The following is a 21,939-nucleotide window of genomic DNA, read 5'->3' on the forward strand; positions in this document are numbered from 1 at the left end:
CAGTTATGGCAGCTCTGTTTCTCAGGGGCCAAGTCCTCCCATCAGTGAAATAGGCTAACAGGAGGCTTCCCCCCAACCATTAGCTCTCTTGTCTGCTCTTGTCTGTCACCGTTTCAGTGATACATTCTTTAGCCTCAATAATTTTCTCAGTCTCTACATTCGTGGGGCTCCCTTTGCACATCTGGTTAACTCTGTCTTCTGCTTTGCTCTCTTTTCCCTAAGTCAGCTAAATATTGATAGGGCAAGTCAGGAGCTGATTGAATTTCAGATTTCTTCCTATGGGCCTTGCGCTGTGTCCTTTCTGCAGCTCTCTTAATTCCTTGTATCTCTTGACACTTTGTGTAGTTTTTGCAGTAGCTATTCCAAATTTCATTGCAGTGTTTCCTGTATCCTTTATATAGCGTGCATCCTACACTCAGCAGACAACCATAATTCCTAATTTCCTGAGATGACACAGGCTGTGGAGCAAGGCAGTTCTTATCCTCTCCATCTTAGGAAGAGGTGTGACTCCTTGCTAAGGCAAACTCCTCTTTATCCTCTGGTTATTTTTCTCCTGCCCTCTAAATGTAGCTCCTGCCAAATTCTACCTTAGGGCCTCTGTGTGAGCAGCTGTCACTTTTTTGAGGCCCATTCAAACCTCTTTCCAGGCTGTTTAGGGGACTTTCGTTATTCTCTATGCAGCATAAACCCTACCCTGTGTGCACTGCCAGGCACTGGGGATGCAGCGATGAAGAGCTCCCACTCACCACAAGTGCACAGAATTGTGCGTTACGTTAAAGAGCATTGTATCTTTTCCTGCAGTTTTCAAAAGTGTGTGGGCCAGACTTGAGAGTGGAAGGGAAAGGGCATATGCCTATTATCCAGGTATACTTTGCTAAAGTATATGCATATTATTAAAGTATATTCTTATTTTCCCATAGATATGCAAATTTGCTTCATTCTTTTTTAAAGCTTCATAGTATTCATGTGTGTATATATTTATTCAGGTCTGTCAAAGGATAGTTTTGTTTATCTTTTGCCATTACAAACTGTACTGCCGTGTGCGTTCCTGTACATATATCTTAGTTTACAACTGTAAGTATTGCTGCAGTATGAAATCTTAGAAGTGTTATTGTTGAGTCAAGGGCGTATGCACGTTTTGCCAAACTAACTACCCCCCAGGCGGCTGAACCTGGTGCATTTTAAAGCAGGTGGGGGTAGAAAACGCCGAGCTAAAGGCAGTCCCGGCCTCCGAGCAGCAGGGGGCGCTGCGAAGGCATCTCCGCGGAGCGGCCGGGGCCGCTCTGAGCGACTTCCGGCGGCGGCGGCGGAAGCGCGCAGAGGCCGGCGGCCGAGGGGTGCAGCGGCTGGGTGTCCGGGGGGCGCGATGCCGTACGCCAACCAGCCCACCGTGCGGATCACGGAGCTCACCGACGAGAACGTCAAGTTCATCATCGAGAACACGGACCTGGCGTAAGGCTGCCGAGGGGCGAGGCTGCGAGGTTGGGAGCCCCGGGAGGCCCGGGCCGGCGTGGGGGTGGGGGGAGATTCTTCCAGTGCCGCCGCCCCCTGGGCCGGAGCTTTAGCTTCGCAAACGTGGGCCTGCGGGGACCTCACGCCGCTTGTTTTTTCATCCTTCAGGGTGGCCAATTCTATTCGGAGGGTCTTCATTGCTGAGGTTCCCATAATAGGTAAGCGACCCCGGCCGTCCCGCCATCCCCCCCACACCTTGGGGCTGCTGTCCTGGGATGGGGGTGGGGGTGCACAGAAAACTGCAGTGCTGGAGACTTGGTCAGACCCTGTGCCCTAGGCGCAGTGGCCACCGCTGGCCGCCTCCCCGGCTCCCACGGGCTGTTACCGAACCCACAAGGGGCGTTACAGTGTTGCCCGCCGCACAGCAGGGCTCAGTAACAGGGCCACTTAAGTCCACCCTTACACTGTATGTGCCTTGCTCAGGAGCATAGGTTTAGGAATGTGCTGACTTGGGTTCAAATACTGTTTTCACTTACTGTCTTTGAGAAACTTGGGCAAGTTACTAAACTTCTGCGGGCACTCATGGTACTCATCAGGGTGATAACCTGGATTAAGTAATGTAGTGCATATTAAGTGCCTTGCGCTTAGTGAGTGTTCAATACTGGTAGATGTGTTTTCGACTGCAGTTATGGAGCATATACATGCCAGGCATGGTGGAAGGCACTGGGAATGCAAAGCTGTTATAGAACAGGGTTTTTGCCCTCACGAAGTTCACAGTGAGGTTGCAGGGGAGAGATGAATCCACAGACAACATCAATACAAGGTGGACTTCCATCAGTAGTTCAGAAGCCTAGGGAAGATCTGTTTCTGGTCTGGTTCCAGCCATTCTGCTCCAGCTGTTTGATGCATTGACTATACTTGTATAGAATACCATAGTCATAGCTGTTGCGTCAAGTGTTTAGACTTGTTTTTAAGGAAATAAGCAGGTCAAATGACTAGTAAGCAAGAGAACATTGTAGTTTATCCACCACCACTCCCAGTCACTTCAACTCAGCTTGGGTTGCTGGTCCTTGCTTTGCCTCATCACTTCATGCCTCTGGCCCTCAGTTTCCTCATGAGTAAACTGAGGGAATTGTATTAATACTTCAAGATGCAGCCCTGACATTCTGAGTCTAAATGCTACTTTCTTCACAAAACAGGTCTGCAAATAATATTGAGCACCCATGCTAGGAGTACAAAGATATCTCAATATCTGCCTCAAGGAATTTTTTGAAGCTTGAGCTAGAGACAAGATATATACAAATATGACACAAGGCAAGTGTCTTAAGGGGAGTCCCTACAAAGTTTTGTGAGAAAGGAGTTCAAAGGCAGGGAGTAATCACACCCAGAGCATGGAGGGCAGGCAAGGCTTGTTTTTTTAGGAGGCTCAGAGGATTTTAACCTGCACAGAAGAGGCTAAGGGTATGCCAGAGGGAGTAAAGAGGCAGAAAAACTTTGGCCGTTGTCCTTATTTGGCTTGAGTTGGGGGAGCAATAGGAAGCCTAGCAGGACAAAGCAGGTAGGGACCTGGCGTCTTTGACCTTTGTTCCTAGTGTCCATGCCCCTCATTTGGCAGTTGGACTCAGATGCCATTTGATTTCTGGATTTAATTGGTTATGTGCAGATGTTTATGAATGAATAAATGTGTATCTTCGTCAAGCACGCGTGATATAGTATAATTCTTATCCTCCTACCAGCTCATTGCTGGTAGGGATTGGGTTTTATATTTAGTATGCCTTGCCCTTAAAAAGAATTCAGTAAACATTTGTTGATTGAGGATAATAAAGTGCTAAATCAGGTGATCTGGTTATTAAATTATAAAATGAGGCGTTGACTATTGAGTCTGTTGTTTCTGTGAGGTTTTCTCTAAGTGCCCAGATAGGTTGTGTTGTGGTGTTGCACAGGTGCTTCTCATGGAAAACATGCAGCTCAAAGAAACATTCCCACTCCCGTGGTATTCTCCGAGTCAGTGGTTTTCTGTGGAGAGCAGGGAACCTCCTGCATTAAATTCACCTGGACAGGAAGGTGGGCTGTGGTATGTGTGGTTCTTGTTACAATGCAGGTTCCTTAGCCCCATTCTAGCACCGTGGAATCAGTATCTCTGGCCCAGTCATCTCCAATTTAGCATGCATCGGGTGATTGCTAAGCGTTGAGAACCACTGCTCTAAGTCTTTAGGTGAATATGATGGCTAAATTGCATGTCTCCTTCCTCCTTTTTGTAGCCATTGACTGGGTTCAAATTGATGCCAATTCCTCAGTCCTTCACGATGAGTTCATCGCTCACAGACTTGGTGAGTGCTGGTTTGGGAAGGTTCAAGGGAGGGTGCTGTGCCTGGTGCCAGAGGAGGGGGCCTCCGCCAATCCCCATCCCCCAGGGACTTCCGGGTTCTTGTTTTGTCTTGACTATTTAGCCTTCTTTAACTTGCCTTTCTGTGTCTTACAGGATTAATTCCCCTCATCAGTGATGACATTGTGGACAAGCTGCAATACTCCCGGGTATGTGTGTGACTGGGTGGATGTCGGGGGGAGGGGGGCTACACTAGGGCTACACTAAATAACCGCTTGTGGGTATTCCCTCTTGATGGCTTTGGGTGATCCTGAATCTACCTATTTTCCTATGTTCCCAAGGGCATGTCATTTTCATGGTGGCTAATTTGATGTATTTTATAAATACATGTTTTTTTAAAGAAATATGCAAGTACACAAAAGGGTATGGAGCTAGTATAAGAAATACCCATGCTCCCACCTAACACTTGGTCCTATTTTAACATTTTGCCCTATTTAAATAGTTTCACATCTCCAGATTTCTGTTTTTAAGAAATTGGTAGGGGCCGGGCAAGGTGGCTCATGCCTATAATCCCAGCACTCTGGGAGGCTGAGGCGGGCGGATTGCTCAAGGTCAGGAGTTCAAAACCAGCCTGAGTAAGAGCGAGACCCCGTCTCTACTATAAATAGAAAGAAATTAATTGGCCAACTAATATATATAGAAAAAATTAGCCGGGCATGGTGGCGCATGCCTGTAGTCCCAGCTGCTCAGGAGGCTGAGGCAGTAGGATTGCTTGAACCCAGGAGTTTGAGGTTGCTATGAGCTAGGCTGACTCCATGGCACTAATTCTAGCTTGGGCAACAAAGTGAGACTCTGTCTCAAAAAAAAAAAAAAAAAAGAAAGAAAGAAAGAAAAAGAAATTGTACAATTGATGATTAAGAGCGATTTGGCAATATCTTGTATAAAGATATGCATGCTCTGTGCCCCAGCACTTGCTTTCATTAAATTTTTTTCCAGTATTTATTGAACAAAGATGGTATGGTCCTCTCTCTCTCTCTCTCTCCTTTTTTTTCACTTTTTCTGAAAATCTACAGAAAAATTGAAAGTATATAGAATAATAAACACCCATTTACTTTTCACCTATAGTTACTAATTATTAATATTGATAGATTTGTTTTACTTTTCATATATGTTATTTGCTGAACTATTTGAAACTAAGTTGCAGACGTCCTGATACTTCTAAGTACTTCAGTATGTATCTTCTAAGTAAAAGGATATTTCCCACCATAATCACACTATTATTGTGCCTAAGAAAATTAGTGTTAATTTGTGACATCTCTATTCAGTCTGTATTCAGATTTTCCTAGCTGTCTCCCAAATGTCCTTTATTGTTTTTTTTTTGTGGGTCACTCTTGGTCTAGTCAAGATTCATTTGGTTGTAGCTCTTAAGTCTCTCTGTATCTCGGATAGATGACTCCTTTCAGCACACTTTTTTTTTTTTTTTTTTTTTTTTACGCTTGAGTACCTTTTCATATTTTTATCTTCCATTACATTTTGATTTTCCCATTTCATGTTTCTAAGAGTGATTCGGTCTCGAGGTTCTGGGTTGCCTTCCTGCCTCACCTGTGTGTGACTGCAGACTCTCCAGGTGTGACCTGTGGTTGTTGCTTCTCTCTTGTCATGTCACAGACATCAGAAGCACATTGGATTTTCCTTACTGGTGTGAGGGAGAAAGCAGCTGGCTTGAGTACATTGTAGTAACTCTCTTCTTGCCTGAAATTAAACTGTAACGGATAGTCCCTGACATAGGAATGAGTCAGTTGTTTTAAGAACAGCAAAATGTTTATAATTATGGAAGCTGGGAGATGGTTACACTGTGGCAGTTTATTATACTTTTCTCTGTTTTTTGTGTATGTATGAAATTTTCTATGATAGAAAAGTTTTTTCAGAAAAGGTCAGTAGTCTAGAACTTGAAAAGTACTTTTTTCTGTTGTTCCCTGCCTGACTTGTTTCATTTTAGATGATGGTTACATTCCCAGGCTGGTCCACTTGGTTCATGGGGAGCTGAGCTATAGAGTGTGAAAGTACATCTTCTCCCTTGATAGCCTTGGCTCTCCGAGGGCCACAGTGAGATGGATGTTAGCAGCGCGCCCCCCAGCGGTGGCCTGGCAGCTGGTGGGGTGGTTAGGAAATGTGGGTACCAGCACGTGTATATAGGTTGTCTCAAAACTTGGGCAGTCCATGAGAAGGGAATACCCAACTGTCCCACCCCATGAGAGCCTGGAGGCTGTGACCAGCCCCTTTTAACAGCAGAGAGCCAGGTTAGGATTCACCACCTAGAAGTAGACTCATTCCTGCTTCACTTCCTGCCCCAGGACTGCACGTGTGAAGAGTTCTGCCCCGAGTGCTCGGTGGAGTTCACCCTCGACGTGCGGTGCAATGAAGACCAGACGCGTCACGTCACATCGCGAGACCTCGTCTCCAACAACCTTCGCGTCATTCCGGTCAGTGCATGAGGGCACCCTCCCTGCCGGGGCCTTCGCCCTTCTCTTTCTGGCTCCAAGTGGGCCAGGCTGAGGCCGACCCTTATAAATTGGTGGCCTTCCCTATTACCCACTGCCTTCCCCTGATGCCTAGAAGTGCTAGTTCTGGATTCTTCTTGGGCAGAAGCACTATTGGTGCTACATATCACGTAAGGACCCTTTTAAAGGCCATGGCATTGATGTGACCGAGAAGGCTATCAGCATACCTCGAAGTGGGGGGTGGCATTCCGAGAGGCGCCTCTGCCACCTGCTCGGGCGCCCTTTGCCTGGCTGACAGACCGGTGCTGGGAGGTGGTTGTCGGAGGAGGTGACTGGGAGGTGAGTAGCTGGTAAATGCTCTGTTTGGGCTCCCTCCAGGTGACTTCCCGGAACCGAGATAATGACCCCAATGACTATGTGGAGCAGGACGGTAAGGCCCTGGAGTGAGCGGGCAGACACCTTGACCTCTTGCCGTGTGGACAAGAGGGAAGCAGAGGCCAGACCCAGCCTCTTGTGCTGCCTGGTGTCCTTGTAAATTGAATCTAGGCCCGTTTTTCCAGATGTGCATGGTCTAGTGACACTCCAGGTCAGGCTTTGGAGAACCGTGCCTCTCCTGCCCTGGACTGACTCGGACCTCTCCCTGCAGACATTCTCATCGTCAAGCTGAGAAAGGGCCAGGAGCTGAGACTTCGAGCCTATGCCAAAAAAGGTTTTGGCAAAGAACATGCCAAGTGGAACCCTACTGCAGGGGTGGCTTTTGAATACGATCCAGACAATGCCCTGAGGCATACAGTGTACCCCAAGCCCGAGGAGTGGTATGTTCCAGATAAGAGTGGAGGCAGGCGTTGAGGGTGGGGGTGGGAGTGGAAATGGCTGCTAGTGACTGAGCTGGAGCAGGCTCTCTAAGAACTTCAGTGCCCTAAAAGCAGCAGTAGCAACCTTGTGGTGACCTGTGTTTGACCTCAGGCCAAAGAGTGAGTACTCGGAGCTGGATGAGGACGAGTCCCAGGCTCCCTACGACCCCAACGGCAAGCCAGAGAGGTAAGCGTCGTGGGAAGGAGGAGTGTGTAAGAATGTGGTTTTGGTGCAGGCTCTGAGTGCGGCAGCCCCTCTCCCTAACGTCCCAGTCCTCATAAGCCGAGCAGGGCCACTCGCCGCTAAACCAAGCCCGTGGTGTGTGCACGTGCCTAGGGCCACTTGTCATCCCCTTCGGGTCACTGAGAAAGAGAGGCCCTCTAATCATGCAAGTTGTGCGTATTCTGACTTTCTGCCTCCAAAGAAGAGACTCGAGGTCCAAGCTGGGGGCAGAGATTTGACCGACGTCCCACAGCAACGAATGTGAAGGGGCCGTAGCACGTGGTCACCGCTTACTGGATTTTCCACGTCTGTCTGGGATACACATGCGGAATTGTTTCGGGGTGTTCACAGTTCCTTATTAGGTACTGTGGGCTCCTTGGGGTCCTGCAGAGTGGCTTGGGGCCACTCTGTAAGAGGTCTTAGATGGAAGGAGGTCAGTGCCTGGTGTGAACGCAGTCAAGGCCCAGGAGGAGGAAGGCGTGGCCATGGGCTGAGACTGGCCAGCCTGTCTCGTGAGGACTCACTGGACTCTCGCCTCCCAGGTTTTACTACAACGTGGAGTCCTGTGGCTCGCTGCGCCCCGAAACCATCGTCCTCTCAGCCCTCTCCGGACTGAAGAAGAAGCTGAGTGATTTACAGACTCAATTAAGCCACGAGATCCAGAGTGATGTACTCACCATAAACTAGCTAAGCTGCCGCCCGCCTGTGTCAGCACAAAGGGGTTCAAGCCAGCAGTGGGGTTTGGGGTGTCTCTCGAGACTTCTAGTTCCTAAGATCTGTTTTGCTGTTGCTTAAGCTTCTTGGCAAGTCAGTACCAACTAGAAGGGGGTCATAGATAGATTACTAGGGATGCCACTGCTACTCAGGCAGCACAGTTTTTTACTGCCCATGCCTGCTAATAGCCACCGGTGCTCCCCAGAACCCAAGACATCCCCTCTGGCCTGTTTCCTAACGCGCCCGTAAGCCCTGCTGCCTCCTACTCAGACAGCTGAGCCGGACCTCTCCTCTCCTGGTCATTCCAGTGCTTTACTTTAAACCCGTTATGCCCAAAAGGAGTTCTCACAGTTGTACCTTGCGTTTCTGGTGTTAGGACCGAGTGCAAGAATCTTCACTGAGGAAGGCTATAAACCCTTTTGGTCCTTTCCCAAGAGCCAGCCTATTGGTACTTCAGATTCCCAGGTGTCCCTAATTTGAGATGTACCCTTTTGAGAATAGCCTTAGACCCTGGCTGTGCGCTTCCCCCGCAGATCATGGTATTTCATTCTCTACCCAGCAGTTAGGAAATCAGCCTTCGTGGCCTGATCCTTTAGTGTGGGGGCGGGGCAGGGGCCGCTCCCACATGCAGTATTCATTTCTCCACCGAAGGTTCTGGCCTTACCCCTTAGCACTGTCTCCAGCTGGGAACAGACCCAAAGCAGTTAATTAGGCAGCCTGGAGAAAACCAGAGATCCAGTACAGAAAGGAAGGGATATTTATTGATTAACAGTAGTTGTCTTTTTAAAAGTGTTTATTTTTGGCAATAAAGAGCACAACATAATCTCCTTCATGCGTCATCGTGCCACTTAGCTGAGCCAGCCAGCTCTGCCTCCCTCCCCAAAGGCCTTTGGACCCCAGTTCCCCTCTTCAGGGTAGCTCATGCCTCTGGGTGGTCATTCTCTGGGTCACCGTCAGAGCTGAGCTGGCTAAGCCACCTCCCTGGCTCTAGGGCTCCTTTGGGAGGGGCCTCTTTATCGTAGTCCTGCCACAACTTGAATAGTGGTTATTTACAAAGAAGGTCAAGTCCCACAAATCAGAACCCTAAAGTATTTTTTAAAAAACGAAAAAACAAAAAAACCACGCAACCAAAGGTTTGATGTGAATAGAAAGATAGCCCTTCTGCATGGTAGTCGATAAATACCAGCACTAGAAAATGAATTGCTTTAATTGCGTTTCAGCAGGGAGCCTCAGCACCATGTGGGGAGGAGAGAGTGGGAAGGTCTTGGTTTCCCAGTGCGTTTGGCTGGCCAGGGTGGCCCAGCACCGGGCGGGGGGCTCCCTCTGCTGGGCACTGTCCACCTCTGGTCAGAGAGGGGCAGCAGGCGCTCCCCACACAGCCCTGCCGTCCTCCGCACCCCAGCCCGAGCGCATCTTCTCGGCCTACTAAGCAGGAAGGAGCCTGTGTGGAAATTACATTTTAAAACCAGATTTTCACCTGAGGCATCAACCAGATGTCACCTCTGCTTAAGACTCCAAGTGCAAGGCTGGCAGGTGACACAGAAGTTGAGATCCTTCCTGTGCCATTCTAGGCCCAGAGGAACTGGGAAGCCACCTGCTGTCTTGGCCCTTGGGCTGCTTGGGAAAAGCCAGCAGTCAGAATGCTAGCCTTGAGTCCTGACTGTCCCCTCCTCTGGCCCTGGCAGTTCAAACAGGTCCTGGCAGCAGGGGGTGTGCCACGGAGGACAGGGAGACTGCTGCCCTCGTGCTCAAAACCAGCTCTGGCCGTGGCCTGGTCATGGGATTAGAAAATGGGGATGTGTTGGCGGGGAAGGATAGAGGGGCGATCTCATTAATAATAGAATATGTCATAAGCCATATATATTAAAATCATTAACAGTATATAGTCCCACGGTAGCGCCAGCCCCTCACACATGCTCAGGTGGTGTGGCCAGCCCTTTGCCTTGGTCCAGCCTCATCCTTGGGGGCAAGGAGGGGACAGTTTGCTCCCGTTCTCCAGGCTCTTGGCCAACAGCCCCTTGGGGCTGGCTGTCCACAGCAGTCTTCCGTGTTCAGCAGCACTGCTGTCACTGGGACGGGGTCTTGGCCTCGCTGCTGTCCCCCTGGCTGGGCTTTGGCTTTAGCAGGATGAATCTGTTGAGGAGGTCCGTTTCTGAGCTGGCCTGGGCTGCCCCGTACCCCTCACCTGCGGGCACAGAAGTAGGCTCAGAACTGAGCTCTAGGTCAAGAGACCCCTGAGCCTGGCAGTACAGAGCACAACATAAGCTCCTTCATGTGTCCTCGTGCCACTGAGCCGAGCCAGCCAGCTCGGCCTCCCTCCCTAAAGGCCTTTGGACCCCAGTTCCCCTCTTGAGGGTAGCTTGTGCTGTAGGTGCTGGCACGCAAGTGACTCACCGGCATAGCTGGAGGCTTCGGCGATGTTCTGGGAGCCCGTGATGTGGTGCCAGTAGGCGCTGCGGGGCAGCATGGTGGTGGGTGTGCAGGGGTACGAGTAGTGTTCTGTGCCCTTGTTCAGCAGCTGTGCGGTGGAGGAGAGGGTCCTCCTGTTAGCTCTGGGGTCAGCAGCTTACCTTAGCCCCACGCAGCCGGCCCCGTGCACGCTGCAGGAGACTGGGCGGGCAGACCCAGGCCCCCGCGCCCCGCTCACCCTCACGTTCTTCTCCATCTCCAGCAGGACCCGCTTGTGCTGCTCGGCGATGGCCAGGGTGGCACTGTGGACCCGCTGGTAAATCTGCTCCCCCTCCTGTGTCTGGAAGGTGTAGAGCCCTTCCCCAGCATCACACATCCTGGGGACACAGGTGACACGGGGGGCACGGTGGTGGGGACTCCGCCACACAGATGCCACCACAAGCTGTGGCTGCACCCCAGGCCTGGGAGTCTGACCACACGGTGCAAACGTGGGGAGCATTTTCTGCGTGCCGGGTGGAGTGGTCTAAACACGTTACAGAAATTAAGCCAGTTTCTCTGCCACCACCCTCTTGGTCTGTGCATTATTACATTTCCTCATCATTATGCATGTTCTCGAACAATTTTACAGATGAAACCAAGCATACAGAAGATAAGTAACTCGACCAAGGTCATACAAAGGATCATACAGAATTTAAGCGTAAGCAAGCTGACTCCGGAGTTCTAGACAGCGGATACCAAGCCTCACCACGATTCTGTGAGGGTAGCTCTTTTTTCACTTTGTTGCCCAGGCTAGAGTGAGTGCCATGGCGTCAGCCCAGCTCACAGCACCTCAAACTCCTGGGCTCAAGCGATCCTCCTGCCTCAGCCTCCAGAGTAGCTGGGACTACAGGCATGAGCCACCATGCCCGGCTCATTTTTTCTATATATTTTTAGTTGGCCAATTAGTTTCTTTCTATTTTTAGTAGAGACGGGGTCTCACTCTTGCTCAGGCTGGTTTCGGACTCCTGACCTTGAGCAATCCGCCCACGTCGGCCTCCCAGAGTGCTGGGATTATAGGCATGAGCCACCACGCCTGTCTGAGAGTAGCTACTTTTACTGTCACCTATTTGACAATGAGAAACAGACTCGGGTCTACAATCATAGAGCTAGTAAGTGCCAGTGCCAGGATTCGACTCGAGCCCAAGCAGTTGAACTTTTGGTAAACAGCTTCACTTGACCTGCCGGCCATGGACAAGTTACTTCTCTGAGCCTCGGTTTCTTCATCTGTAAAATGGGAAGATGACATTCCCCTTTGGATCGCTAGGCCGATAAACCAAGTTCCTAGCACAGTGCCTGACACAGAGCGAATGAATGGCAGCCACCATCGTGACAATGGAGGGATGGGGCGGGGAGGCAAGAGGGTCCTACCGGCCAGCCTCGAAGGTGAAGCGTGTGGCGTCCCGGCCGTAGCGGCGCAGTGAGCAGAGGGGCCACGAGACGAGCTTCACGCGGGGGTTGTGTATGTCCCAGAGGTAGATGTTCTCGTGGGTGATCTGCAGCTTGCACTCGCCGTACACGTCCAGGTTGGGGCAGGGCAGCAGGAAGACATTGAAGCGGTCTGGGGCAGGGGAGAGTGTGTGGGCCTGGAGACGTGAGATGGGGCCCTCCTCCCCTCTGCTTCCTCCCCCTGCCCCACCCCCAGGGCCAGGCCAGGCCTCACCTGTCTGCTCACACTGCACCCCTGGGGCCAGGAGGTCAGGCTCTCCCAGACTGATGTCGTTCAGCCGCGACCCCAGACACTCCACAGACAGCGTCTTGTACCACTCTTCAGCCTCCAGCTCTGCAGAAAATGGGACCTCAGCGTGCTGCCAGCTCAGCGTCCCCCAGCAGCCGGCCCGTCTGCCTCAGCCCGCGTGACCCCACCTTGCCAAGAAGGGAGGGCAACGCCGGTGGATGCCGCCTGCTCCTCATAGGCACCCCCGCCTCACCGTCTCCACCCAGGCTCGCCCCACTCTGCCTCCTGGCCAGACCGCCAGCCATGCCCAGCGCCTCACCTGAGTCGCAGGTGAACGTACGTGCCGAGTCATCGGTGAATATGATGGCCACCGCCTGCCGCTTGGTCTCCTTGGGGAGCCGCGTGACACACTTGACGTTGCTGATCTCAGTCACCTGGGACAGCATCCACAAGGGACTTAGGTTAGCGTGCCACCCCCAGCATCCCGCATGGCTCTGCCCACACCCCAGGAGGGTGCTGTCAGCCCTCAGGACTCCGCAAGTCCTCTCTGCTTACGGGCGGGGGAGCTAGAGCCCAGGCCCCCTCACCTTGGGGCAGCCTCGCAGGCACACTGACTTCTCATCCGGGTACTTCTCCAGCCGCTGGGGCCCCTTGCTGGAGGATTTCCGGAACACCAGCCAGCACCTCCGGTAGATCTGTGGGGCGACAGGGCAGGGGGTCAGGCCTCCCTGGCCCGCTCCCACCCCCGCCCCGCACGGCCCTGCAGTGCCCCTGCCTGCCGCAGGGGGCACTGCCGCACAGCCCTCCCTGGACCCCAGCCTGGGGCAGCCTGGGAGAGCCGTCCCCAGCAATGCCACCTCCCTGGGAGAGAGTCTGTCCCCAAATCGAAAGGGTGTCACTTCTTGGCTGGCTCCAACATGCTGTTCTGTAAAGGACGCTCTCCCGAGTTAGCGTGCAGTGTGCGCACAGCTCTGCATTTACTATAAGTAGCCAACATCTGCCGAGTGCTTCCCACGCTACGCTTGTCACTAGCACTCTACACGCTCTTAGGGCCACTCCTCAGGCCGGTTCTGTTAACACCCATCTTATAGATGGGAAAAGTGAGGCACCAACACAGCTAATGAGTGGTGGTGCTGGTGCTGACAACAGGCTGCCTAGATCCAGAGCCCGTCCTGGTGGCCCCTGCACGTGACGTCGGCCAGGGCCCCCGCAGCGCCAGCCACAACTGAGGCGTCTGCCTAGGGACGGGGCTTAGACCCCTGCCCACCGCCAGGCCCCACAGCACCACAGCCCTTGTTCTCCCAGCCAGGTGAGGGCTCTGGGTGTTGGCCCCACTCGTGTCTCCAGGGGCTGTCCCGCACCCTTTTCACTCCCCTGCCAGCCTGGAGCGAGGAGGCCACGGTATTTCCCTGCTCCAGCTGGGAAGCCGGGGGCTGTCGGGGGTAAAGGGCAGAGCCAGGACCTCGGGCTATCCCATAGCATGGCGCCTTCCCTCCTGTCCCCTCCACTGCCAATGCCCCTGTGCCTCCAGCCACCTCCATTCTCTGTGGCCTGTCACACACCTGAGGGGTGGCCCCAGCCACCTGCCTTAGCTGCTGACTCTTCTTCCCACGCCCTCCCTCCCACCTCCAGCTCTGTTCAGCCCGAGTCTGTGGCTGGGGTTGTCCCCTCCTGCCAGCCGGCACTCCAGAGGTCCGGAGAGTGGTCCCAGGCGACTCTGGCGTTTCTGTTCCTCTCGCCGCCGGCACACAGGGAGACGGGGTGGCCAGAGCACAGCAGGAAAGGTGAAGGGGCCTCAGCCCGGCTCCTCAGCCCTACTCTGCGCTGGGTGCACGGGGCCTTGGCAGGCAGGGTCATGGGGCGCAGCAGGCCTGGGCAGCGCCCACCCCAAGAAGCCACTCAGAGCCAGGCCATTTCCGGCGCCTGCCTGGGTCCCTAGGAGGCATGTTTGCCGCTACACCCCGGACCCTGGCCCAGCACCTGGCCTGCCCCCTGAGCCACGGCAGCCCTGCTCCCGGCTCCGCGAAGACAGACGCTGAGTTCCACTCTCGGGATCCCCCCTCTAGCCCGGCAGCCTCGTTAGCAGAGCTCGGCTAGACAGTGAATGGCCACGTGAAGGGACGGCGAGTGAATGGACGGATGATGAATGAACGCTGCTGACCCAGATACACCCTGCCAGGGTGGGCTCGCGCAGCCTGCGGTGGCAAGGGCAGAAGGCCCCGGGGTGGCCGAGCCCCTGTTGCCTGGTTACAAGATACACACGCGCAGCCCCAGGGAGCCACCGCGCAAGAGCCCTCCTCCCCACTTCTCCCCGGCTTTGATCAGCTTCAGACACTCTGACACAGCCTGCTGGGAGGAAGGCTGGCAGGTAGGAGGGTCGCTCTGCTCCCAGCCCCTCCCCCACCTCTGGGCTGAGACACCAATGGCTGCTTGGAGTGACTGCAGCCCCTCTCCTCCTCTCCTCGGGGAGTGGGGCTCAGTATGCAGAAGGAGGCTGAATCCCCCACATGGGGGGACCCCACCCCCCAGCCCCTCCCCCTGGCTGTGCCCACTTGTCAGCCACTTGGTCTCCTGAGCCCAAGTGGCTGCCCCTGTGACTGGTGCCTTCCTGGCACGCCCTGCCCTGGACAGGGCCTCAGCCCAGCTGGCCCCTTGGGGACATGCTAGGTCCCAGGCCATAGGAACAGGAGTGATGTTAGAAGCTGGGCCCGCTCCCTTGGCCTCCCTGCCTTGGCCCCGGCCTCGCTCTTTGTTCTGTGCTCCAAGTCAGTGGGCTTCATCCCTCTCTCGGGAGAGCAAAGTAGCCCACGGCTGCCAGGGCCCTGTCCCTACGCGACTGGGCCCCCATGCGGGGGCCACAATCCAAATTCAGGTAAGACGGCAAACATGCCCACCAGCTGGGCCCTCCCAAATGATCGCCCACCCGGCAGTGAGCTGCCGGCCCCTGCCTGGGCTGAACGTGACCCGTCGGGGCCACGGGAGGGGACAGGGCCACAGGAGGGGATGAGGGGCACGAACCACCCCACTCCCCCACTCCAGCCCTGCTCTGTCTGAGGCCAGGCGTCAGATCCCTGCTCCTCCCCTGCTCAGCCTCCCCCACCCCACTCAGGCTGAGCCCACCCATCAAGGCAATGGGGGAGGGACGGGAGGGACAGGAGTCCCAGGTCAAACACAAGACTTTGGGCGACCTCAGTCACCAGGGCTTTCCTTTCTACTGCGGAGGGGGCAGCTGCCAGACCCTCCATTGGGGGTTGGGGGTCCGCAGAGGAATAGTGGCAGTGGCTCTCGACAACCTCACCAAGACTGTCACACGGATCCGTGCGGCCCCCACTCATGCCTTCTGGGGGGTGTCACCAGTTGAGGGCTACAGGGGCGGGAAAGGGTGGGTCCCCTCCACACACCCGGCTCAGGGCTGAGCGCAGCCACCTGCCAACAACTTGGAGGGAAGCATCCTGTCCCGGGGCAATGGGTCATTTTGCCCAAAGTTCTCATGTGGAAACCACAGAAATATCCGCTCTGCACCCCTCCCGCACCCCCTCCCACCCTCCTTTCAAACACTTTTCTTTAACACTGGAAACCGCACCCCCAAACCGATAAATACCTGCACACAGAAAGCAGCGGGAAGTAGGGGAGAGGAGGCACTTAAAGGAAAAGAGGCCAGGGAAGGGAGGGGAGGGGAGGGGAGAGGAGGGGAGGCCAGGGGAAGAGAGAGGCTGCTCTCAGCTCAGACACAGCCCAGCATTTCCAGCCGCTCCTGCGGTGGCAGCGACAACTTCAACAATAGCAGGGGAGCCGCCTGCCCAGCGGCCACCGCTGCCCAGCCAGTGGCCCAGCGGCCGGGACGCCCGCCAGCCCTGCTGGGGCGGGGGCTGCCGCAGCCAGCCGGAGCCCAGCCCGGCACATGCCAGGCAGCCTGCTGGCGAGAAGCTCGCGACCGCAGCGCACGATGCCCGGCGGCCGGTGGCCAGCCACACCGTGCTGCCACCACGCCTCCGGACCAGCACTCCCGGACACCCGTCCCTCGGCAGTGCCCCGCCTCGGGGCACGGTGGCTCACCCCCAGCTTCCTGCTCTTCATCTTCACGTAGCCTTGCTTGACGATGTCGCTGAAATTGGTCGCCATGGTTCCTCCCCCGTCCCTGGGCGCCAGGCCTGGCGAGGCGAGGGGAGGGATGCCCAGGTGCCCGGCTTCCTTCCGGCACCCGATCACCTGTTCCAGACTCGGCTGGGCTGCCGCCGGCCTCACCTCGCCCGCCCCAGCATTGTTCTAGCAGCTCCTCCGCCCGGCGCCCGCTGCAAATGGAAATGACAGGGAGATTAGAGACAGTGACATCTTTCTCTTCCCCTCGCTGTCTCGCTCTCTTTTTTCCTTCCTCTTCCCACACTCCTCCTCCTCCCTCCTCCTCCTCCTCCTCCCCCCGCCCGTCTTCCTTCCCTTCCCTCCCCACCCCAGGACGGCAGAACCATTCAGGAAAACCGAGGTGGAGGCAGCAGAGGAAAATGGTCCAGCCCAGTCCCCTCCCTCACGGCTGGGGCTGGCAGTTAACCCCTTCCTGGGCGGACGGGCTCGGGCTCCGGCTGGGCGGCGGAGGTGGGGGCTGAGGGCGAGCGGTGGCCGGGAGCGCTGGGCCGGGGTCTAGTCTAGGAGCTGCTGTCCCTCAGCCCTCTGGGCCCTGGCCTTGTCAACTGTCACAACTCTGGGGCAGATTTAGGGCAACCTGCCAAAAGCAAAAGCCCCTCGCAGACACCCCCCAGCTTTCCCAGAGATGGGGGAGGGGCGCCCAAGGAGGTGGCCAAGAGCCTGGAGTCTGAGTGAGCCCCACACTCCCGCAAGCGACAAGTGGCCTCACCAGCTCAGCAGCCCCCCAGGTCCCTCTGCCCCACCCAGTTCTGTATCTGCTTCTCCCTGGGAATCATCACGTCAAGCCCACCCAGGCCCTGCTCCCAGCCCCTGGAACTCCGGGTGCTGCTTCCTGGGTGGGAGGGCAGAGTCCAGCAGGGCGGGCCCAGATAAGCCTGAGGAATGCTGAGCTGGCCGGAGGTGGCCTCCGAGGGAGAACGCAGACGCCTGCCCAGCCCAGAGCCGGGAACAGTGGCCGGTCTGTGAGGGTGGGGTCTGGCCAGGCCGTGCAGTGCCCCACCTCCTGGGCACAGGCAGGAGCTGATCACAGGACCCAGCCCGGACAGGTGCAGGAGACAGTGTGGGGCACCAAGGGAGGTCAATGTGGAGCAGCAAATGGGGCACCAGCGGGACCACCCCAAATCAGGCAGATCAACAGGTAACAAAGACTCAGGCTCAGAGGATCTCCGCAGTGACCCAGTCTGACACTTCATTTCACAGACAGGAAAAGAATGCCCAGAGAGGGCAAGCCACATGGCTAAGGTCACACAGCAAGCCTAGGGCATAGCCAGGGGTGGGTGATGGAAGCTGACCTGGGGGAGGAAGGGACTGTGGCCTGGCTGCCTGCCACCACCTAAGCCTTCTCTGCCACCCAGCCTCAAGGGCAGGGCTAAGCCAGCAACGTGGCCCTCCCCTACCCCCCGCCGTGGCTCCAGGATCGCTGGGTGGGAATGGAGCATTTCTGGGGTCAGCTGGGTATCTGTGCCGCCAGCACGGGGCCGGGGCAGGCGTGGCGCTGGATCTGCCAGCAGCTTGGCACTAATTAATCTCCAGGAGGCCTGTCTGTTGAGTCCCTAACAAGGAACAGATGGGGCTACCCCAGCAGGCACCCACAAACAAGCGGAGGGGCACAGAAGGTGGTGCCCCCTACCCCACTGGCACCCTGAGGGCCCCTCAGCTCTGCTCCTGCCCACCCACTCCTTCCGCCCCAGCAGGGTCAAGACCCTCCCACCCCCAAAGGGTCTGCCTGCTGCCGCCCATAGGTCTGGTCTGGGGTCCCCTCACTGGCACTGATCCCCGACAGCCCTGCCGCCCCGGGACTCCGGCAGTCAGAGATGGGCCAATTTTCCCAGCTCTGTCTCCACTGCCCGTCCCTGGGCTGCCCACAAGACCACTAGCAAGCTGTGGTCTGCAGCGCCCGAGGGTGGGGGGGTGGGGAGGGGCAGGGGGAGGTTCCAGAACGCAGCTACAAGAAGCCACAGGGCCCTGGTTCATCCGAGGCAGCCCAGACTTGGCACAACCTGGAGTGTGAATCGAGTAGGCCTCGTAGTCCTAGGCAAGCCACTTAACTTCTCTGTGCCTCGGTTTCCCCATTGGTAAAAATAACTCCACCTACTTTAAATGAGGAAATGAATCCGTGAGGCACCTGCCTGCCCACTCTGGACCCAGAGCTTCTGCCTTGAAAACTCCAAGGCCTGTTTTTTCTTTTTTTTTTTCCTTTAAGAGCTGCTGCGCAGATGGGGCTGGGAAACTACCAGAAGGCAGCCTTCCACCTGCCCACGGCAGGCCTGCTCCTTCCCGGCCCCATCAGTCATCCGACCAGTGGCCACCCCCCAGTGACTGTGCCCCAAGCTCTCAGGAGTGCTCCTACCCCGCCCTGCCCGTGCCCCAGGCCGAGTCAGCCCCACAGAAATGCACCCGCACGGGCAAGCCTGGGTGGCAGGGCCCTGGCAGCTTACTCTGACCCCAAGCCACAGGGGCTCCTGGCCACACTCGGTCCCTAATGAGGTTTGCAAGAGGAAGACTCAACCTGGGGCCCCAAAATGGTATGGCAAAGGGGAATGGGACAGTCAGGAGGGAGGGCCCACGGGGGGACCCACAGATCTGACAGGCAATGAGGTCAATGTGGGGTCACCCAGAGGGACTGCACTGTGGCGGCGAGAGAGGCGGCCCCCAAGCTGAGCCTGTCAAAGCCCAGTGTGGCGTCAAGAAGTGGAGGGAGGCTGAGGCTCAGCAGGCCAGGAATTGGGCCCCGGCAGCCCCTGCCCTGCCTGTCCCTGGGGCCACTGTCCCCAGCACTCCTGAGCCACCACCAGCCTCTCACGGGCCTGCCTGAAGCCCACTAATTCGAGAGGACCTGAGGTGTCCAGCCCTTCCCTGGCACTGGGCGTGAGGCCTGTGACTCTGAGCAGCCACCCCGCTCAAGGCTCCTGCGGGCGGGGGAGCAGGGGCCCCCCATACCCCCTCCCAGCCTGGCATCAACACTGCCGCTCAATCAAAGACCAACCTGCCCTGGCCAGGCACTGCAGGCTCCTCTCCCCAGGAAGGGCAGGTGTCCCTGGGCCCTCCCTGCCCACCTGCCCCACGGGACAGCCACTCTGAGCACCCCCTCCCTGCACCTGGATTCTGCCTGGAGGCTTTGGCTCCAGAACAATCGCTACTCGCTGAGGCTGGCAGCCAATGGCTGAGCAGGAGCGGCTGCCTGCCTGGCTGGGCCTCCCCCCTCCAGATCGGATCTTATCAGGGCTTCAGGGACAGCCCTACCTGGACACCATCTCACTCTCATCTGGCTGTCTCCACCCATGGCAAAGATCCCATCTGTGGGATTCTCCCCAGCACCAGGGACATTTCCCAGCCCCTGCTGGCCTGGCCCCCTCGCCCCGCCCCACCCTGTGTGATTATCGGGGGCCAGAGGGAGTGCCCCATGCAGGTCCCCAGGAGGGGCCACCACCCAAAACACTGTCTCATCCAAGGTGGGCGGCAAAGACAGACCAAACACCCAGCGAGGCAGACAGGAACGGTGGGAGGAGGGGACATCTGAACAGCCCCGGGCCCTTAAGCCAGGGGAGTGGGGCTGTGCTCCCCGCATGGCTGCCACTCTGTGCTCCCCTGGTCCCCTGTGCCCCCTCACCATGCCAAACTCCCTCCCACTGCACTTGCTGTTCCCCACGTCTTCAACACTGTTCCCTCACATGGTCTCAAGCTTCATTCCACTTCATTCACCTCCTCCCAGAGGCCTTCCCTGACTACCCTGGCCAAAGGGACCCGCTAGTCAGCCTCTCTCACAGCACATAGTGTCACCGCCTTCATCACACTCATCATCATGGGATCTTCTCATTCTTCATCTGTCTGTCCCTTTGTTCCTGGGCCACAGACAGACATGTGGAGTGTCAGCCTCCTTGTGGCCAGGCCTTGTCTGTCTGGTTAGTAGCTCCATCCCGGCTCCTAAGATGGTGCCTAGTGCAGAGCCCCTGCTCAATATTTGGGGACCGAACAGATAATTTTTTCAGGATTTGTCCTCCTCCGCCTCTCTCACCCCCGCACCGTCCATCTGGCCGACCCGGCTGGGCTTCCAGAGGTGTGTGAGCCAGGTGGCCTCCCAGCCCTGGTCCCACCGCTGCCTGGCATGGCCAGAAGCCTGTCAGACTGTTGTCACTGGAGAACCAGCTGTGCCCAGGCCCCACCGCTTGGTCAAAGCTGCCGCAGGGAAAAGCGTGCTGCTGACGCTGTGTCCCGGCCCTTGGCTGGGGGAGTGGGGGGTGAGGTCATGCCCAGCCCCGCTGCCCTGCCGGGAGGGAAGGACTGGCAGTAACCAGTGCCCAGGCACAGCGAGGCAGGCCACTGGGCAAGAGAGGGCATGGCTCCTGGGACCCACAGAGGTGGGGGGGGACAGGAATGGCCCGTGGAGCCACATCCCTCTGGAAGGGACCAGAAAAGAGCATGCCCTAAGCGGGCCCAGCGCCTGCCGCTGTGGCGGAACCCGCTGGAGCTGGGCCAGGCCCCTCACCACGCGTGATCGTCAGACCGCTAAGCGCCCCCCATATCCTGTATCCAAAGGCCCTGGCAAGTGCCCTGTCCCCACGGCTCCGCTCCGCTCGGGACAGGCAGGCTGCACAGAGCCCTGCTCTGCCCACATCGCCCAAGTGCCGGTCGGACAGAAAGCATTTAACTGGACCGAGACCTGCGGGCCCAAGTGGGAGAAGGTGGACAGGACTTCGGGACCCAGAGAGAAAGGTTCAGGGACGAGAGGCACTGGCCAGGCGCTGGGCTGTGGGCATGCACGCGCAGGAGGGTGGGCGGTGGGGGCTGTTGCGCCCGAGAAAACAGTCTGTAGGGATTTGGAGGGGTTGAGAGAACAGGGGGCCCTGGGCGAGCAGGGAGGAGGCCGGGGCTGCTGCGGGCTGGGTGATGTCCCTTCCGGCCGGCAGGCCCAGGGAGCACAGGGCCTGGGCTTCCCCGGCGGGCTAGGAGTGGGGCCGGAGAGGCCAGCCCCGACCTGGGTCCCCTGGAGAGGGGCGCAGGGGGCGGGGAGGGCGCAGGGAGTCGCAGGGCCCGGCGCCGGCTTTGGGGGGCGGGTCTCCGAGCACCCCTCCCCCCAACAGAGTAGGACGGTCCCCGGGTTGGAGAGTCCTCGGGTTGGGGAAGTGACCGAGGGACCCAGGGGCGGCAGTGAGCGAGGGGCGCGCGGCGCGGCCTAGGTCCCCCTCCCGCCCCGCGCCCCTGTTTACCTGGGCGCCGAGGCCCGGGCCGGGGGTGCCTGCGCGGCGGGGCGGCGGGGCGGCGGGGCAGGCTCATGCCCGCGTCACGGCGCGGCGGCGGGGGCGGCGGCGGCGCCGGGCTGCGGGCGGGGACGGCGAGGGAGGCGCGGCCGCGGCCGGGCTCTGGCTGGGACCGCCGGCTCCCTCCTCCGCGGGTCCCGCCGCGCCGCCCCGGCCCGCCCGGCCCGCCCCCACCGTATTCCTCCGAGCCGCGGGGCACGCGCGTCCCGGCGCGTGGGTGCCCCGGCGCAGCCCCTGCGCCCCTCCCGGGCCCCAGAGCCCAGTCTCACGTGCCTCTCCGCCCCTGAGAGCTGCACCCCACATCAGCTCCCAGCCCCTACTCGCACCCCGCAACTTCAAGACTCACAC

General features: G+C 57.3%; 3 protein-coding genes across 6 annotated transcripts in view; 1 reads left to right on the forward strand and 2 right to left on the reverse strand.

The window, feature by feature from the left end:
• The window catches only part of CIAPIN1 (cytokine induced apoptosis inhibitor 1), a 328,736-nt gene that overhangs the window by 33,481 nt on the left and 273,316 nt on the right, over positions 1-21,939 (reverse strand). The window lies entirely within an intron of this gene.
• On the forward strand, positions 1,278-8,897 carry POLR2C (RNA polymerase II subunit C). Its single transcript, XM_012751418.3, has 9 exons — positions 1,278-1,452; positions 1,621-1,670; positions 3,714-3,782; positions 3,935-3,987; positions 6,133-6,261; positions 6,658-6,709; positions 6,926-7,094; positions 7,246-7,320; positions 7,899-8,897. Exons 1-9 carry the CDS (start codon positions 1,367-1,369, stop codon positions 8,041-8,043), a joined length of 828 nt encoding a protein of 275 aa, XP_012606872.1. The 5' UTR covers positions 1,278-1,366; the 3' UTR covers positions 8,044-8,897.
• On the reverse strand, positions 9,036-21,677 carry DOK4 (docking protein 4). Of its 4 annotated transcripts, none has more exons than XM_075995678.1 (9): positions 21,541-21,677; positions 16,250-16,485; positions 12,781-12,888; positions 12,513-12,627; positions 12,179-12,298; positions 11,887-12,076; positions 10,718-10,856; positions 10,465-10,588; positions 9,036-10,255 (listed from the first exon to the last, which is right to left on the reverse strand). In XM_075995678.1, exons 2-9 carry the CDS (start codon positions 16,313-16,315, stop codon positions 10,137-10,139), a joined length of 981 nt encoding a protein of 326 aa, XP_075851793.1. In that variant the 5' UTR covers positions 16,316-16,485; positions 21,541-21,677; the 3' UTR covers positions 9,036-10,136. The 4 variants fall into 4 exon arrangements, with proteins under 4 accessions (XP_075851793.1, XP_012606874.1, XP_012606873.1 ...); XM_012751420.3 differs by lacking the exon at positions 21,541-21,677 and adding an exon at positions 17,043-17,185; XM_012751419.3 differs by lacking the exon at positions 21,541-21,677 and adding an exon at positions 16,657-17,006.

The sequence above is a fragment of the Microcebus murinus genome, chromosome 20 (genome assembly GCF_040939455.1).
Source record: "Microcebus murinus isolate Inina chromosome 20, M.murinus_Inina_mat1.0, whole genome shotgun sequence".
In the NCBI taxonomy this organism is placed as follows: domain Eukaryota; kingdom Metazoa; phylum Chordata; class Mammalia; order Primates; family Cheirogaleidae; genus Microcebus; species Microcebus murinus.

What these genes read in the sequence shown, in the direction of transcription:
- POLR2C (XM_012751418.3), top strand. Translation starts at nt 1,367, where the DNA reads ATGCCGTACGCCAACCAGCCCACCGTGCGGATCACGGAGCTCACCGAC. An exon ending in ATCGAGAACACGGACCTGGC is followed by an intron (nt 1,453 to 1,620) that starts GTAAGGCTGCCG and finishes TTCATCCTTCAG; the next exon opens with GGTGGCCAATTCTATTCGGA. An exon ending in ACAAGCTGCAATACTCCCGG is followed by an intron (nt 3,988 to 6,132) that starts GTATGTGTGTGA and finishes TTCCTGCCCCAG; the next exon opens with GACTGCACGTGTGAAGAGTT.
- DOK4 (XM_075995678.1), bottom strand. Translation starts at nt 16,315, where the DNA reads ATGGCGACCAATTTCAGCGACATCGTCAAGCAAGGCTACGTGAAGATG. An exon ending in GGTGCAGTGTGAGCAGACAG is followed by an intron (nt 12,077 to 12,178) that starts GTGAGGCCTGGC and finishes CCCCTGCCCCAG; the next exon opens with ACCGCTTCAATGTCTTCCTG. An exon ending in AGATGGAGAAGAACGTGAGG is followed by an intron (nt 10,589 to 10,717) that starts GTGAGCGGGGCG and finishes TCCACCGCACAG; the next exon opens with CTGCTGAACAAGGGCACAGA.